A 16,400-nucleotide genomic window follows, 5' to 3' on the forward strand; every position below is an offset into this window, starting at 1 on the left:
AATCACAAATGATATTTATATATATACTTTTTATTTTTTTCTTACATAATTATGTCAAACATTCATAAACCAACAAACACAAAAAATTAAGCTTATAAAGTTATGTTCACTCTAATTTCAATAATAACAATGATGTATTGATGTTATTGTTTGTTATCGTTTTATAGTAACAATAGTTGTTATTGTCATTATAGATTCACGCCTCTTAATTATAACGCAAATTATTTTATTATTTTTAATTAAAAAGTGAACTTTTGTAATATTGTAAATTTTAAGTGACTTAATATATGATTGGAAGAAAAAAAGTGAGCTTATGAACCATTTTATATAAAAATACAATATAAAATCTAGCTTTAATAAATAATAGGCATAAATTCAATTTAGACACATAACTATATAAGTTATTTTAACGGGGTCCATAAACTTTAAAATATTTCAAATATACACCCGATCTATTATCTAAATTGAAAAATGAATTTTTATCCATTGATTCATTGAGAGATCAGTTAAATGACAGCTTGACTTTTGCTGACCGGGATTACTTGACGACGTGACGCTATCTTAGCAAACATTTCCCGCCGAATGAGCGACACGGGCCCACAATTTAATAATAATAGAGAAAGTGAGAGTTTGTGGGCCCGTGTCAGGGGTTAGGTGGACCCGTGTCGCTCATTTCCCGCCAAATGAGCGACACAGATCCACCTAACCCCTGACACGGGTCCACAAACTCATCATCTCTTTCTCGCTCGTTGAACACAAGTGAGGGATTTATATTCGAATTTGGGGGAAAACGTGATGTTTTTTAGAGATTAAATGGTCAGGAGAGCGTTCGACGAGCGGGAAGGAGGTGATGGGTGTGTGGGTCCGTGTCAAGTGAACATGTGTTGCTCATTTGGAGGGAAATGTGTGCTGAGTTGGTGCCACGTCGCCAATTAATCTCCGTTAGTAAAAGTCAAGCTGACATTTAACTAATCTCTCAATAAATTAATGGACGGAATTTTATTTTTTAATTTACACAATAAATCAAGTGTATATTTGAAATATTTGAAAGTTCATGGACTTCGTTAAAATAACATATATAATTATGTGTCTAAATTGAATTTATGCCTAAATAATATGAAGATGAGAATGATTTTTGAACAAAAAGATGGGAATGATTTAAAAGAGCAAAAAAAAAAAAAAAACAAAGAGAGGAAAGAAAATATTACGTAACACTTTAAAACATAGTCCGTACTCTGACAAGGACCACTGAAGTATGGTGGCACATGGATGCTGTCATATCAGTCCGGGAGTGAACGGTCAGGATTGGAAAGTACGGATCCATTGACGGTCCAGATTGGAGCTTTCCCATAACGCTCCCAGACTCTCTCTACTGGGATGAGGTCCAGCTCGGTCGGGACCCTTATAAGAGGGGAAAAGAGTAAAGACCCTCGTTCTCTCTCTCTCTCTCTCTCTCTCTCTCTGCGCACTGTTAGTTTCAACTTTCAAAGCAAAATCTTCCTCTCTTCTTTCTCTCTCTTTCTCTAACTTTGGGTCTGAATCGAATGGACAGCGATAGGCCAGAAAAGGAGGAAGAAATTGAAGCTTTTTGAGTAAACATTAATTCACTTGACTCTCTCAGAGCCTTTCTTCTTGCTTCAGCTGCTGTAGGTTCCATGGCAATCTCTTAGAAACAAGCTAAGTGATATTTTCATGGAGGGAGGGGTTTCCTCCATTTGGGGCTTGAATTTGGGAGCACGTACCAAAGTAGCTGAGCTGAATTAGAAAGGATCTTAATTTTATTGAGTATGATGATGAGGGAACGCCATGGCTTGAAGCTCAGGAGTAGTAGTCAGTAGACTAGTAGAGTTCAGTTTCTCTTTTTGGTGGCTATGGCTGGTGGTGTGGATTAGGGCTTTCTATATATGTATGATTTTATATATAAAAAAAATAAATTAAGAAATATAGAGAAAGTTTGGTGTTGATATGAAGCTTTCAACATCAGGGTTGGGTCAGCAGGATCATGAAGGTAACCCTTCTTTATTTATTTATTTTTCTCGTATTCTGCTTTTGTTTATTCTATTTTAGTGTTTTTTTTATGGTAACTTTCTCAATCATTTCTATTATTGTCATTGTTATTGTTTTTTTGAAAATAAAACCAAAACAAAAATTAAATGACAGGAGGAGGAGGCGGAGTGGATAAGAAATGCTTGAATTCGGAGCTATGGCATGCATGCGCAGGGCCTCTGGTGTCCCTGCCAACGCCGGGAACACGTGTGGTCTACTTCCCTCAGGGCCACAGTGACCAGGTTGCTGCCACTACTAACAAACAAGTTGATGCCCACATACCAAACTACCCCAGCTTGCCTCCCCAGTTGATCTGCCAACTCCACAATGTCACAATGCATGTGGGTTCCTTTGTCTTTTTGATTCCGCTACATCACTTGCTTATGTCTTATAGAAGAAAGAACAAAAGTTAAAAAAAAAAAAAATTGAAAGCCAAATTTGATTACGCATTCGATTTCAGGCAGATGTGGAGACAGATGAAGTATATGCCCAGATGACGTTGCAGCCTTTGACTGCGGTAAATTCCTCTTCTTCTTCTTTCTGGGTTTAATTTTTTGAAGTTTTTGTAAGGTAGAGAATAATTTGTAATTTGGTTTGGAAACACACACACTTACACAGCAAGAGCAAAAAGAAACATTTCTTCCCATGGAGTTAGGAATTCCAAGCAAGCAACCCACAAATTACTTTTGCAAGACATTGACTGCAAGTGATACTAGTACGCATGGAGGCTTCTCTGTTCCTCGTCGTGCTGCTGAGAAAGTTTTCCCACCACTAGTACTTTCTCTTTTAAACTGCTATTGTCTGTTCTGTTCTTTATTTGATTGGTTGCTGATGCTTTTTATTTAACCCTTTAATGGTGTCCCGCAGGATTTCTCGCTACAGCCACCAGCTCAGGAACTCATTGCTAGGGATCTCCACGATGTTGAGTGGAAGTTTAGGCATATTTTTAGAGGTAGGATTTGGAGCGTTCGTTCGTGGTTGTGCTTTTAGGGGCCTTTATATCTCATTTTTCCATTATTTCGTTTGGCTGATGATTTCTATGTTGGGATAACTTGCCAGTTAGGTTTCCACTAGAAAAATTTCAAAATGCTTGAAACTACTAATTCTATCAAGTTGTATTCTTCAATGACTCACATCATAAAACTATTATTATCAGTCTCAAGCACAAATTTGTAGTTTCATGTCTGTTATTCATGCAATTGAAGAAATTTTATGTAACAATCGTTCTTGTAGCTTGCACGATCAATTGAGTGTTCAGGTCTTTGTATCTTGGGGGACTTGCTCTGCTTTAAATATATAATATATAATGGCAAGCTGAATATACGCCCATCAATGATTGTTTACTTAAAACCTTGATTCAAGCCCTTGGGGTTAGCCCAAGTGGTGAGGGAGGGTGGGTAATGGATTAGGATTAGGATAGTTCAAGGGTTCAATTCCCTCCAATGTAACCAAAAAACCCTGGTTCCGCTAATTCCCAAGTAACATCTTGCTGGTACGGTAGTTTAAAAATTATGCCCATGCTGTCTTAATGCCAATGGTTATGTTTCCTGTATTTTGCATGAACCAAAGAAAATGCTTTGGTAAATATTGATTTGTTAGGCATATTTTCGCCTGACTAGGTATTCTTCTATGATTTTGATGGTCATTTCCCTGTTTAAAACGTCAGTGTATAATACATGCATGGTATACATATGATCATTCAGTGGACTAACCCACCTATTTGTCATGCATCTTTTAACGTGAGAATAGGGTCCTGTTGGACTTTTCTCTATTTAAAACACCAATGTATAACATATACATGGTATATATATGATAATTGCATTGTACTTAAATGAGCTGTGAGCATTATCATATTGAGTTCTTGCGGTTTATATTGCCTTTGGCACATGCATTCTCTTGTCATATCATGTTTGACAATGGTGCTTTATGCACTTAGTTAATGCATGAATGAAAAACCACTTAAGAGGGAACCCCAAACTTGAACACTGAAAGTCTGATCTAATAAACCCTCAGTCTCGTATGAATATGTTGAGGGTCAGTAAAATTGACTTTTGTTTTTTTGATAAGAAACACAATTTCATTGAAAAGAAGAAAAAATTTACAACACAGGGGACAAGGGTCAGTAGATTAAAATTGACGAAGTACTTAACCAAAAGTGTAGGAAAAACTGGAACTTGAATTGTGAGAAAAGATGTGGCTAGCAAAGTTTGGGATGATGTGTGGTGCTGTAAGCCCCTTTCTTCTTTTTGCTTGTTTTGTTGCAAGAGTTGCTGTGGGTGGAAGGGGATATCATAAACAGGGAAGTACTAAGTAACATTTTAAAATGGAAAGGGGTAAGACGTTTTTTCCAAGTTGCGACCAAGTCTTCAATATTGGTATTCAGTTTCTAAGATTCTTTTTTGGCCTAAAAGGCATTATAGTAGTAGATTTGGGATCCTTACATTAGAAGACAGGGAGCCAGGTTTTTTGTTGCATGATCTTTGTATTGTATTTTAGCTTGGCATTGTCTTAGTTGGTGCTTATCCAGGTAACTCTATCTCATAGGATCCTTTTGAGAAATTTGTATGGTTTTTCAAATTCTCAATCATTATATGATTATATGGGTTGCACTTTGTAGAAGTCACCCCATTTTGTGTTTTGTTTTTTTTTTTTTTTTTCATTGTCCCGTTTCTTATGGAAGAAAAAGACAGAACAGTGTTTAAGGTGGGTCTGTTTTTGGTTACAAATTACAGCTTAGTCTTGAATAATTTGGTGCTTCTCTTTCCCTACACGCCTTGTGCTATATCTTTCATTTTCTTTTCCCATCGTTTAGTTACTTCAGTCTGCTCCTTTTTCTTTTTTCTTTTTTCTTTTTTTCCTTTTATGAGGGTTGGCCATCAATCATGTGCAGTATTTTTAACAAAAAATGTATGGATTGTAATTAACTAGAATATTGCCAAAACTGTTGTGTTGTTTTGCATAAAGATTTCGCAACATGAACATTCTGGTGCATTGGTTGTTTCCTTTTGGTGTAAGTTTGGAAAAACTAGAGCTGGTATTGACTATTGGGAACTTAAAACTTGGGTACTTACAATTGAACCTGGATCATGGACTAATTTAGTATTGAAACCTTCATAGCTTGTGGGATCTGACATATTGCTATTTCGTTCATGTTTACAATGTTGATCCAGTGACCTCTATTACTTTTCGGATAATCCAGCATAATGATGATATCAATCCTTGTACGCAGGCCAGGTTTTTCATTTGATATAGTAATATAACTTGGTGACATTTTGAAATGTGAGCTCTTGATAGTATCAGCAAATTTGGTATACTACTGTTGTTCAGGAAAAAAGGTAATGGTATTTGACCAATAGTTGTTAGATGAAGAGATTCCCGGTATTATTTGAAAGAGTGTAGCGATATCAGTGTAAATTAATAATTAGTAATGAACATTACAGTGGATAATAGGAGACAGTGCGTGGGGCTAGAAGACTGAAACTTCTGCTGGTGTGTCCTGCAATGGTTCCCAATGACACTTCCAGGAAGCAAGAGATCTACTTCAGTTAGGTGGTGTACCTTATGATGCACCTTATTATTTCGGAAACAACTTATGATTAGATTGTGGTATGTATGACGTACACACAATTGAGCCAGTGGTTCATGTTCGGTGGATCTTAGAGGTGGCTGATGGCTAGGTTCTGTTGAGTAGGTGATGACTGGAATGGTTGCAACAATGATGAATTGAATTTGGGCTTTGATAGAAACTCTGACACCAAATTGATGTGTAAGAGGGAAAGAAGCACAGAGGGAATAGAAGAATATGGAGAATAAGAGAGAAATATAGAGTAGAGGTTAAAGAAAAGTAGAAAGAAAGTGGAAAACAATTAAGAAGGAGAAAAAGAGGAAAGTAGATAAGCTCAGTTCCTTATTATCAAATCAAAGTCTGTTTATATATTTATGTATAGGGGTCTCTTTATATAAGAAATCTCATAACAATAAAATATTTATGTACCCTAATATAATAAGAAACCCTAACAATTAGATCCTAAATTACTTTAACTGAACAAATAAAGTATTAACCATTAAATACTAGTTTTAGTAAATAAAAGCTAATAAAAATAAACCTACTTTCTAAGTTTGTGCTCATGCTTAAAATAAGTACATTTTTTCTTCTTGTTTCAATTATGATTGCCCCAAGATTATCTGATTGTAGAATACCTAAAAGTTTTATAGGATTTTTGAAGATAGCTATACAGCCTATACTCTATAAAGCACAATATTCTCGTCTCAGAACCTGCCTGTAATGTGAGTGTAGCTAAGATGATGGTGTTGGAATGGATCAGTGGAAACATGTGCAAAGATAAAATATGGAATAAGAATCTGTTTAATGTTTGGGAGGGCACAAATGTGTGGTAAAGACCTACAAGTGCTGTGGGAGAAATTTGATTTAAGTCAAAAGTGCCAAAATTGCTAAAAGGAAGATAAAATGAAATACATGAGTGAAATATGTTGCAGATATGATGAAGGGATATAGTTTTATAGGACTAAATGGTAAAAGAGGATCCATGTAGTTGACCCAAATTTGTTGGGATTGAAGCTTGGTTGAGTTGATTTATAAACACATGAGCAGGGATTGCATAGCCAGATTTTACTGTTGTTTGCTATTAGGGTGATTTTTATGTTATCGCTAAAAGACATGGCTTTGAATATAATTTGTTTCGAGTCAGTTTTGCTATATCAATAGTCCTTTCTTCTAATAATTAAAAAAGCTGGTGATCTTTATTGTTTAAACTAAAAAAAAAAAATTGCTTTGCACTGCTGACTGGATTATGCTATTTGTTTGCCAAGGCAGTCCATTAGTATTTTATAAGGAGATTCTTGGCTGATGACCTGCTCTATTCTGCTCATCTTGCAGGTCAGCCAAAACGGCATCTTCTTACCACAGGCTGGAGTGTGTTTGTCAGTGCTAAGAGGCTTGTTGCAGGAGATTCTGTTCTTTTTATTTGGTATTTCTTTTTTGTCTTCTTTCTTCCAGTTGATTTTTTTATATGCATGTAAATTCATCCATTAATACTCTGGTTAAATCCCATCATAGGAATGAAAAAAATCAACTTCTTTTGGGGATTCGCCGTGCCACCCGACCACAAACTGTGATGCCGTCATCTGTTTTGTCAAGTGATAGCATGCACATTGGACTTCTTGCCGCTGCTGCTCATGCGGCTTCAACTAATAGCTGTTTTACAGTTTTTTATAATCCAAGGTGGCAAAGAGTTTCCAAATTTTTGTTTCCCTGCAATGCTTGTATTTCCTTTCTGCTTATATGTTTATGATGTCCAGGGCTAGTCCATCTGAGTTTGTCATACCCCTATCAAAATACATTAAAGCAGTATTTCACACACGTGTTTCAGTTGGGATGCGATTTCGGATGCTTTTTGAGACTGAAGAGTCGAGTGTCAGAAGGTATCATTTGTTCTTGGTCAACTATGATATTCATATTGTTAATCTTATAATTACTTATGTCATTTGTACAGATATCTTGCCATAATAAAATCATTTACTGCTTTGTTATGCATAGCATAAACAGTCTTTATTAATTATGGCATATAATTAGTGTTTTTGATGGCTGAGTTCTTTAGAATTCCGAAATACCAAAAAGAAGTTTTTTTTTTTTTTTCGGTACCAACGTTTATCTGGTTTTAGGTGTAGTTCTAGATGGGTTTAAACTAGTCTATGCTGCAGTATGGAGGGTTAGGTGGCATATGTATATGTACTTAATACTGATGCAAGTGGTTTATAGCTGCAGATATACATGTTTGTCCCTCAATAGTGTGACACCAACAGATTATTTTCCTTATGGATTTTGCATTCTTATACATAGATGTACACTATTGAGATGTTCAATGCTTGCCTTGTCCAGGTACATGGGTACGATAACTGGAATAAGTGATCTGGATCCTGTTCGGTGGCCAAATTCTCATTGGCGCTCTGTCAAGGTAATAAAGCATAGTTTGTCTCTGTACTCTCTGTAGGTATACCCGAGAATTTTCTTTCGCTAATCATTCATGATTCTGTTTCAACCCTATATGATGTAGTAGTACAGTACATATCTGGTGTTGTGTTTGATGAAGGATAACATAATCTCTGAAAGATACAACAATTCTCCACATACTTTTCTTATGTTTGTACTCATCATACAATGATGGTATACCACCAACTTGCCTATGGATGCTGGTTGCATGCTCTCTCTCTCTCTCTCTCTCTCTCTCTCTCTCTCTCTCTCTCTCTCTCACTCACACACACACACACACACACACCTCTTTATGCTGTAAACTATGAATGGGACCAAACTTTTTCTTGGGTTCTTGTAATTTAGTCTATTGATCCCCTAGGCAAGGATAACTTGAACAAATTGGATATGTTGACATTGGTTCCAATGCAAATGTTGACATTGGTTCCCATGTAAGTGAGCACACCAAAACAGGTGACCTTCATAAATCTCTATTTTCTATCAGAAAGAATAGACATTATTATGTATTCGTGGTTTCTATGTAAGCATAAATTATGCTAACCTCCCCTCAGCTTGACAATACATGGACCTCCCTCATGTATTTGAGAAGTACACAAACCTCCAAGTTCCAATATGTGGCAGTCCACTCTGATAGTTAATTACGATGAAAGTTGACAAAAAATTGTGGTATTTCTAAATCATCACCATTAAAGTGTTTACATTCCTTTAAAATCCCAAAACAGGTCTTTAAACATATTCTCCACCTTTTTCACTATTTACAAGGTCAACCTGGTAACCATGTACACAAAACATTTGGCTACGAACAATGAAATATGAAAAAAAGAAAGAAGACGAATAAGAAATTCAGCTCTTTACAGCTTGAACCTCCACACCTCGAATTCCACCTCTATCCACCTCCACATTCTCTTCCCACATATACTCTTCCCATTACTTACGTGCTACCTTGGTTTCCATTGCTAGTGGCTCCTCTTTGACTTGTTTGCCATAGGTTGGATCATCTTTCGTCTCTAGCCCCCTCTCTCTTTGAAATTTTCTGTCTCTAAGGTTGTCGTGGTGTGGACAAGATATCCACCACCAAACAGTACAAAACAAAAGCGACACAAATTCCTACCCCAAGCAATCAATAGATAAACAGAAAAAGTTACAGTAGCAAGACTCAATGTCAAGTGTTATTAACTTTCAATTTATTTGTCTTAGGACTTAAATGTCTTTGAGTTTTCTAAGAGTCTCCTATAGTCCTATTATATAATGATTCTCTTGTATTTAATGTTTCTTTTGCATTTAATGAGTTGTATTAGAAGAATGACAGGACTAGAGTAAAAACTGTGAGTGAAGTGCATAGAATTCAGTGCGGTAACCGTAGATCTTCGGATTTCACCCCTACACACGAAATTCCACTCTCCTCTGTCTCACCTCTCTAATATGTTCGTCCGTATTGCAAAGCTGGTTGACGCCAGCTGTAATGGTTGAAAATAGGGGGCCAACCAAGAAAATGACAAGAGAAGCAAGATCGTAGCTGTACTAATCAATGAACCCCTGAAACCTACTTTCTTTCTTGACAAAATCAACCCCGGTCATGACATGTTGTTGATATTGATTGAGTTTGTGTTTATTAAAAGCACAGGACTCTGCTAAGTGGTAATAATGCTAATGCTAATCCCTCTTTTTGTGCTACTCAAAATTCAGTGTTGTTGAAGGCTTGGTGCCTTGAGGAAGATACCTTCATTTTTGGTCATCGCTTTGGGCGTCGGTATCCTAAAAATTTAAAGATATCTCTTTTCAATCAATACTTTTTGGCTGGAGTGCAGTTGTACTATATATTTGGTAGATCAGGTTGATGTGAGTGGATAGGTTCTTGTTGTAATCAGTTGTGTTGTCTAATTCAGGGGTTCTGGGTGGGGCTGTGGTTTTGTTTCTGTTGTATTTTTTGATAGTGCGTCTTGCTGTTTTAGTATCGTTGTTATGCTGCTGTGGACTCCTTGTCCACTTCTTTGTTCTTTTCTTCTGTTTATAAAAGTTCTGTTTCTCATCCAAAAAAAACCAGGCTTGGTGCCTTGATATCTCCTTTACTTTCTCCTCTCTTCTCCTCATTATTATGTATTTCTCTAATTTCTCTAAAATGACAGCAACCTTTAAACCTCCTTTCAATCGCACACTATTTATTTAGCATTCCACCTATTGTCATGTAATCCGTATTTGCTTCTAATGACAGCATGCCAGAGAGAATCCCTTTCTTATCGAAATTTCCGTAATACTTCCCAAGTAAGGCCGCATTTTTCTCAACCATATTTCCAAAGCTCTTCTCCTTAGGGTTTTTTTTAGTTTTTTTCCAAAGAAAGAAACTTTTATTAAACAAACTCAAATTAAACAAGCAACCATTTCTATAGACATATCAAATCAAAACAAAACTGAAATAGATCAGCCTCTAAACTCAAGAAGAAAAAAAAAAAAAAAAGAAGTCTAACTGATAGCTGTCTTCCAGTCTAATGGAATGGCAGGCACATTCACACCCCTATAGACACTAAAACAAAGGTCCAAAGTGATGACCAACACGACACGTTATCCCCCAACTCTTCCACATCTGCTCCTCTGTACTCTTTGAAAATTCTTCTGTTTCTCTTCAAATAGAGGACCCATATGATGGCCAGCATCATGCAATTCCAAAGATCCTTGGCCCTTTTTTCCCCACCAAAACCTCTAGCCCTCTGGAAATACCCACCTTTCTCCTTAACTTAAGAAGTAGATCAGGTTGTTCTAATTCTCTTGGTACCCTCCTCTGCTAGAAACTTCACTAGGTTTTGATAGTAAGGTGTGTGCATTATAATGGTGGTTAACAACAATGTGTGTTGGTTTTTGTGTTTACCAAGGACGAGTCCGTAGCTGGGTTCTACAGGTTGGAGGCAACTGAGATGGTTACAGCATCATTAGATAAAGATTGTGCTCTTATACTAATTGATGTATTGCAAGGACAAAGAAGAATAAAAACAATTGAACCCTAATAAAACAAAGTAGAAAGTAGATAAAATTGCCTAATTTTATTGGGTATTCTTTGTGGGTTGAATTTTACATTTAGTTTATCAATCCCGTTTGTAATAACACTTTAATAACATCCATTCCATCTTTTCTGTCTTGTAAGCCTCGATATGCTTTCCTTTTTTCCCGATACAAGTAATGAAATCAACATATAAGAAAAGGAGAAACCAAGTAAATGGGAGAGAAAAAGGAAGACAATAAAATTTTCAAATCCTAAGGTTTAGAGCTGTACAAATATCTAAGAAAAAACAGGATATGTAAATGATGGATGAATCAAAAGTGATGAAATTAATGAACGTTGACTTTATTTGACCTGTGGACTTATCCATGCACTCAAGTGCCTTACTATTCCTTCCTAACATTTTGTTCTTTCCTATGTGTAGGTTGGTTGGGATGAGTCAACTGCAGGTGAGAGACAGCCAAGGGTATCGTTATGGGAGATTGAACCTTTGACAACTTTCCCCATGTATCCATCACTGTTTCCCCTTCGGCTGAAACGTCCTTGGCATCCTGGGGCCTCATCTGTGCATGGTAAAAGCTATGTTTAATGTAGTATTATTATTTGCTGCCTTTATCTTTACCCAAAGAGTGGATTAATTTCGACACTCTTGTACTTGATTGCATGATATGCTAATTCTAAGTGACCTAGTTGAGGTCAAGTATACTTTACTTTATGAAGAAATTTAAGTTCTAAATTTAAAATTTGGTCCAGTAAAATACTTTTCTTTATGCATGGTATAAGCTATGTTTAATGTTGGTGTAATTATTTGGTGCCTTTATCCTCTGATCTTTTCCATCATCCTAGCCTTCCTCTATGAGGCCGAACTGATTAGGTCAGGTTTGTGAGTAATTTGAATCTGATTTTATCACCAAACCGAAAAAAAAGAAGTTGAAATCTTGTAGGCTTCTTTAGGGAACTAGGGTTGAATACTTGAATTCTTTGGTAGCTGAGAATGTTGCAGGATACAAGCTGACGACGGTACTGAGAGAGAGAATAAGATAGAAAGAGTCCAGCGCTCGAGCGTGACACTCAAAAGGAGAATACATGATACATAGCAAAGCTGCTGTTTTTATAAAATTGATTCATATATTAGTTGCAAAAAGTACAGTTTCCCTTGTGCCTAAAGGACATCACTTACTACTGGAGATCAAGTAGTCAAACCAGGCTAAGTTATTTGGCCACTCAAGACCAACAGGATTAACTAATTTTGATTAGAGCCATTAAGAAAAAGTAACTTGATTTACCTGCCGCTAAATTTCATATGGGAAGGACTAATATGCCCCTGACCAGCTTAATCCCTAAATACCCTTGTGCCTAAAAACATTAGGTTTTTCTTTATCCCATACATTCTTAGACCTTCATATTTATGTCTTGTAAGCTTCAATAGTCGTCTAGTTCCAAGTTTCTCCTGCCTTGTAATTAAACTAAGTTTCTCATCATTGTTTCTTTTTCCCATTCATTATGCTCGACTGTAGTTTCTCAGTTATTGAATCATTGAGGTTTTATGTATCATCTTATCACGATTCTCATATAAAATACATTAAGAGAGAAGGGAATGGCACATATTGCTTTTCTTTGTTTCCACATAACATGAAAATGATTCCTTTTACAATGAGACCAGCATGAAACCCATTTGGAATAACATTTTCCATGGTTTCAATCAAATATGGTTCACTATAAAGGCAACCTGTGGTGTTTTCTTTACCCCGTGCCATCAGGTTGTTCATAGTTAGAATTCTTCCATGAACAGAAGACCACCCACAAAAGTTCATCTTCAAAGAGACATTAGAAGTCCATTAGCTTAAATTTTATTCTTGCTTTATTTTTATTGCAGATAATAGAGATGAAGCAGCTAATAGCTTAATGTGGCTACGGGGGGGAGCTGGAGAGCAAGGTCTTCAGTCCATGAACTTTCAAGCTGTTGGTATGTTTCCTTGGATGCAGCAGAGATTGGATTCTACATTGATTGGAAATGATCACAATCAGCAGTACCAGGCAATGTTGGCTGCTGGCTTGCAGAATCTAGGAAGTGGAGATCAGCTAAGACAACATGTAATGCACTTTCAGCAGCCTTATCAGTATCTTCAGCAGCCGGGTAGCCACAATCCATTGTTGCAGCTGCAACAGCAAGTAATTCAGCAATCAATCCCTTATAATATGATGCAGGCGCAACCTCAAGTTTCAATGGAGAATCTGCCTCAGCACCTCCTACAGCAACAATTTAACAATCAAACAGAGGAGCAGGCACAGCAACAGCAAAACACCTACCACGATGCACTTAAGGTTCAAGGTGAACATCTCCATCAGAGTCAGCAAATGAATGTGCCATCTCCATCATTTCCTAAAACAGACTTCACTGATTCAAGTACAAAGTTCTCAACATCTTGTGCCCCTAGACAGAACATGCTTGGTGCAATGTGTCCTGAAGGGAGTGTAAATCCTTTGAACATCTCCAGAGCTGGTCATTCTATGCCAACTGAGCAGTTACCTCAACAATCCTGGGCTCCGAAGTATGCACATGCACAGGTCAATGATTTTGCCAACTCAACGTCATTTCCACCATTTAATGAGAAAGACAATGCAGTTGAGCAAGAGAATTGTAATACGGATTCCCAGAATCCTACTCTTTTTGGTGTTAATATTGAATCATCTGGACTTCTATTCCCCACCACAGTGCCCAGTTTTGCCACTTCCTCAAATGGTGCTGACATGTCAATGCCATTAGGAGATTCTGGATTTCAGAGTTCTCTGTATGGCATGCAAAACTCTTCTGAGTTGTTGCACACTGCAGGGCAAGTTGACGCACCAACTCCAAATTGTACATTTGTCAAGGTGTGAGCTGAAAGTAATTAGGTATTTTGTTTGGTGAATACTCTTGCTTTCTTAACGTTGTTGGACGGATGATACTGTGTTGTTAGTGCAGGTTTATAAGTCAGGGTCAGTTGGGCGCTCACTGGACATCTCCCGGTTTAGCAGCTATCATGAGCTGCGAGAAGAGCTGGCGCAGATGTTTGGAATTGAGGGGAAATTAGAAGATTGTCTTAGATCAGGCTGGCAGCTTGTATTCGTTGACAGGGAGAATGATGTGCTTCTCCTTGGAGACGATCCATGGGAGTAAGTTCTTGGTTCAGTTATATATAGCCTGTTTGCAATTAGATTTAGAATACCTTTGTGCATGGAGTTTCTCTTATATCCTAATTTTGTCCTTGATCAATTAAACTAATGAGCATCATATCAGGAAAAAAAGAAAAGAAAAAGAAACAAACAAAAATTAAACTAGTGGAATATAGTTTTCGTTATTGTTTGAAATATAAAATAATTGTTGACTAAGATCCTAGTAGCTTAACTTTTTGAAAAGGGTCTTTTTCAATTTTTGACCTTATCCCAACTAGGTACCTAAACTATTATTTGTCTCAATTTCATACCTAAAACTTTTTTTTTGTCACAATTTAGTATATAATGACTTTTTTTAAACAAGCATCAAAATTAGGGGCATTTTAGTCAACCTAGGATTGTGAATAGACAAAATTGACCTTGGGTATAAGATATGTGCAACACACATGACCAAATTTTGTTAGTATTTTTTTAAGAAAAGTCACATTGTACACCGATTCGGGACAAAATAAACGTTTAGGTATGACATTGGGACAAATAATAGTTTAGGTACCTAATTGAGACAAAGCCCAAAGTTCAGATACCAAAATTGAAAAAATAAACCCTTTTGGAAAATTTACTAAACAAAAAAAACTTATGGAATCAGAGTGACAGATTCTAAGTTTGAATGCTTGCAATTGCAACCTTTTAGTTTATATTGAACTTCACGTATTCTGCATCAGTGGTGGGAAGTCCACTTTTGTGTGGGGAGTTTTAGAATACAAAATAATTTTTGGCACACTTGAATCATCAGTGTTTTCAAAGGTGAAGGTGTAATGCAAGGTGTTTTGTTACTCACAAGGCGACATGCAAGCTTTTTGTGCCCCAAATTATTGTAAATGAAAAATATGAAAAACGTATTAGTTATCATTCAAGTAGAAGAACCAAAAACCAAATGCCAAAACTTTTAATATTCAATTATGCAGACAATCAATCCCAAATAGTTCTTTTGCAGAGGGAAAAGAATTGCAAACAAATTGTAGAAAATCTGCAAAATCAGCCACAAATCCCTTACAGAAACACGTTTCTGTTATAAAGGAGTGACATTTTCTGCATTTTTTGACATAGTTTCACTCGATTGGCAAGGCCGCTGCTGGATCAGCACTTGCAGCTGATCGATCAGCTTTCCTTTTTCTTTTTTTTAATTTTGAATTTTGTTTTATGAATAATTGGTATAGCTTGGTTTGGAGTATAGAGTTTGTTAGGGTTTATTAGAGATTATTAGGGTAGGGCTTAGTATGATTTATGGGGGTTTAGGACTTACACCTCTAGCCCTAAATCCTAGAGACTAAACCCTATCCCTACGGGTTTATTAAAATAATAAAAAAAAAAAATCAATCAAAAACATTTTAGAAAGCCTTTTTTTTTTTGATACAAGGGAGGCCAAAGGGGGAGGGGGGACTCGAACTATGGCCTTGTGTAGGGGTAAATGCTCTCAACCACTAGAGCTTCAAGCCCCCCACAAAAATTTTAGAAAGTTTAATTAGACTGATTTCATGTTAATTCATATAATAGCCTAATTGCATAGTTAATCAATTGAGTAGAAAGAATTATCTTTTCACTCTTAAAAGGAAAATTTCGTTAGCCTTCTCTTGACCCTTTACTTTCAGTTAACCATACATTATATGAGGGAAGAACTAATTATTAAGCATTTTTGGGGGTCTCACTAATTATATGACATCATGTGCAGGGCATTTGTGAACAATGTCTGGTATATCAAGATACTTTCTCCCGAGGATGTGCACAAAATGGGGGACCAAGCAATTGAATCCTTAAGCCCAAATACAGGTCAGAGGATGAATAATAGTGGCAGTGAAGCTCAAGACCTTGTTTCTGGGCTACCATCTCTTGGCTCACTTGAATATTGAGTTTGAGATTAGTTTATTGTATGAAACACTTCCACGAGTTGCATCGAGTCCTCATATTACGGGAGAGAAACTTCCAGTCGAATGCATTGACATATGATCTGCTCAATCTGGTTTTATCTCTCCCTCCCTCTTTCAGAGACTGTTTAGCTCTGATGAATTTGACCTCTATGGTTAAAGTGATATTTAAATTTCAGAACTTAGAAGAGAAAATGATTAAACGTTGAAGATTTGTAGCAGAGTATGAATTTTCAGAAATTAAGCGATTATGTAATGTAGTTTGTGTGTAGCA

The 16,400-nt window shown here is 36.6% G+C and overlaps 1 protein-coding gene across 1 annotated transcript; it reads left to right on the plus strand.

Annotated features, from left to right (window-relative positions):
• Positions 1-1,454: 1,454 nt before the first annotated feature.
• ARF8 (auxin response factor 8) lies at positions 1,455-16,400 on the plus strand. The gene is made up of 13 exons (XM_086242420.1): positions 1,455-2,008; positions 2,161-2,387; positions 2,507-2,563; positions 2,665-2,820; positions 2,914-2,998; positions 6,944-7,034; positions 7,124-7,288; positions 7,366-7,488; positions 7,946-8,021; positions 11,473-11,620; positions 12,925-13,922; positions 14,014-14,204; positions 15,934-16,400. The coding sequence occupies exons 1-13, from the start codon at positions 1,966-1,968 to the stop codon at positions 16,109-16,111; spliced, it is 2,538 nt and encodes an 845-aa protein (XP_086098546.1). The 5' UTR covers positions 1,455-1,965; the 3' UTR covers positions 16,112-16,400.

This window comes from Dryas octopetala, chromosome 4 (assembly GCF_963921425.1).
Source record: "Dryas octopetala chromosome 4, drDryOcto1.1, whole genome shotgun sequence".
NCBI classification, from domain to species: domain Eukaryota; kingdom Viridiplantae; phylum Streptophyta; class Magnoliopsida; order Rosales; family Rosaceae; genus Dryas; species Dryas octopetala.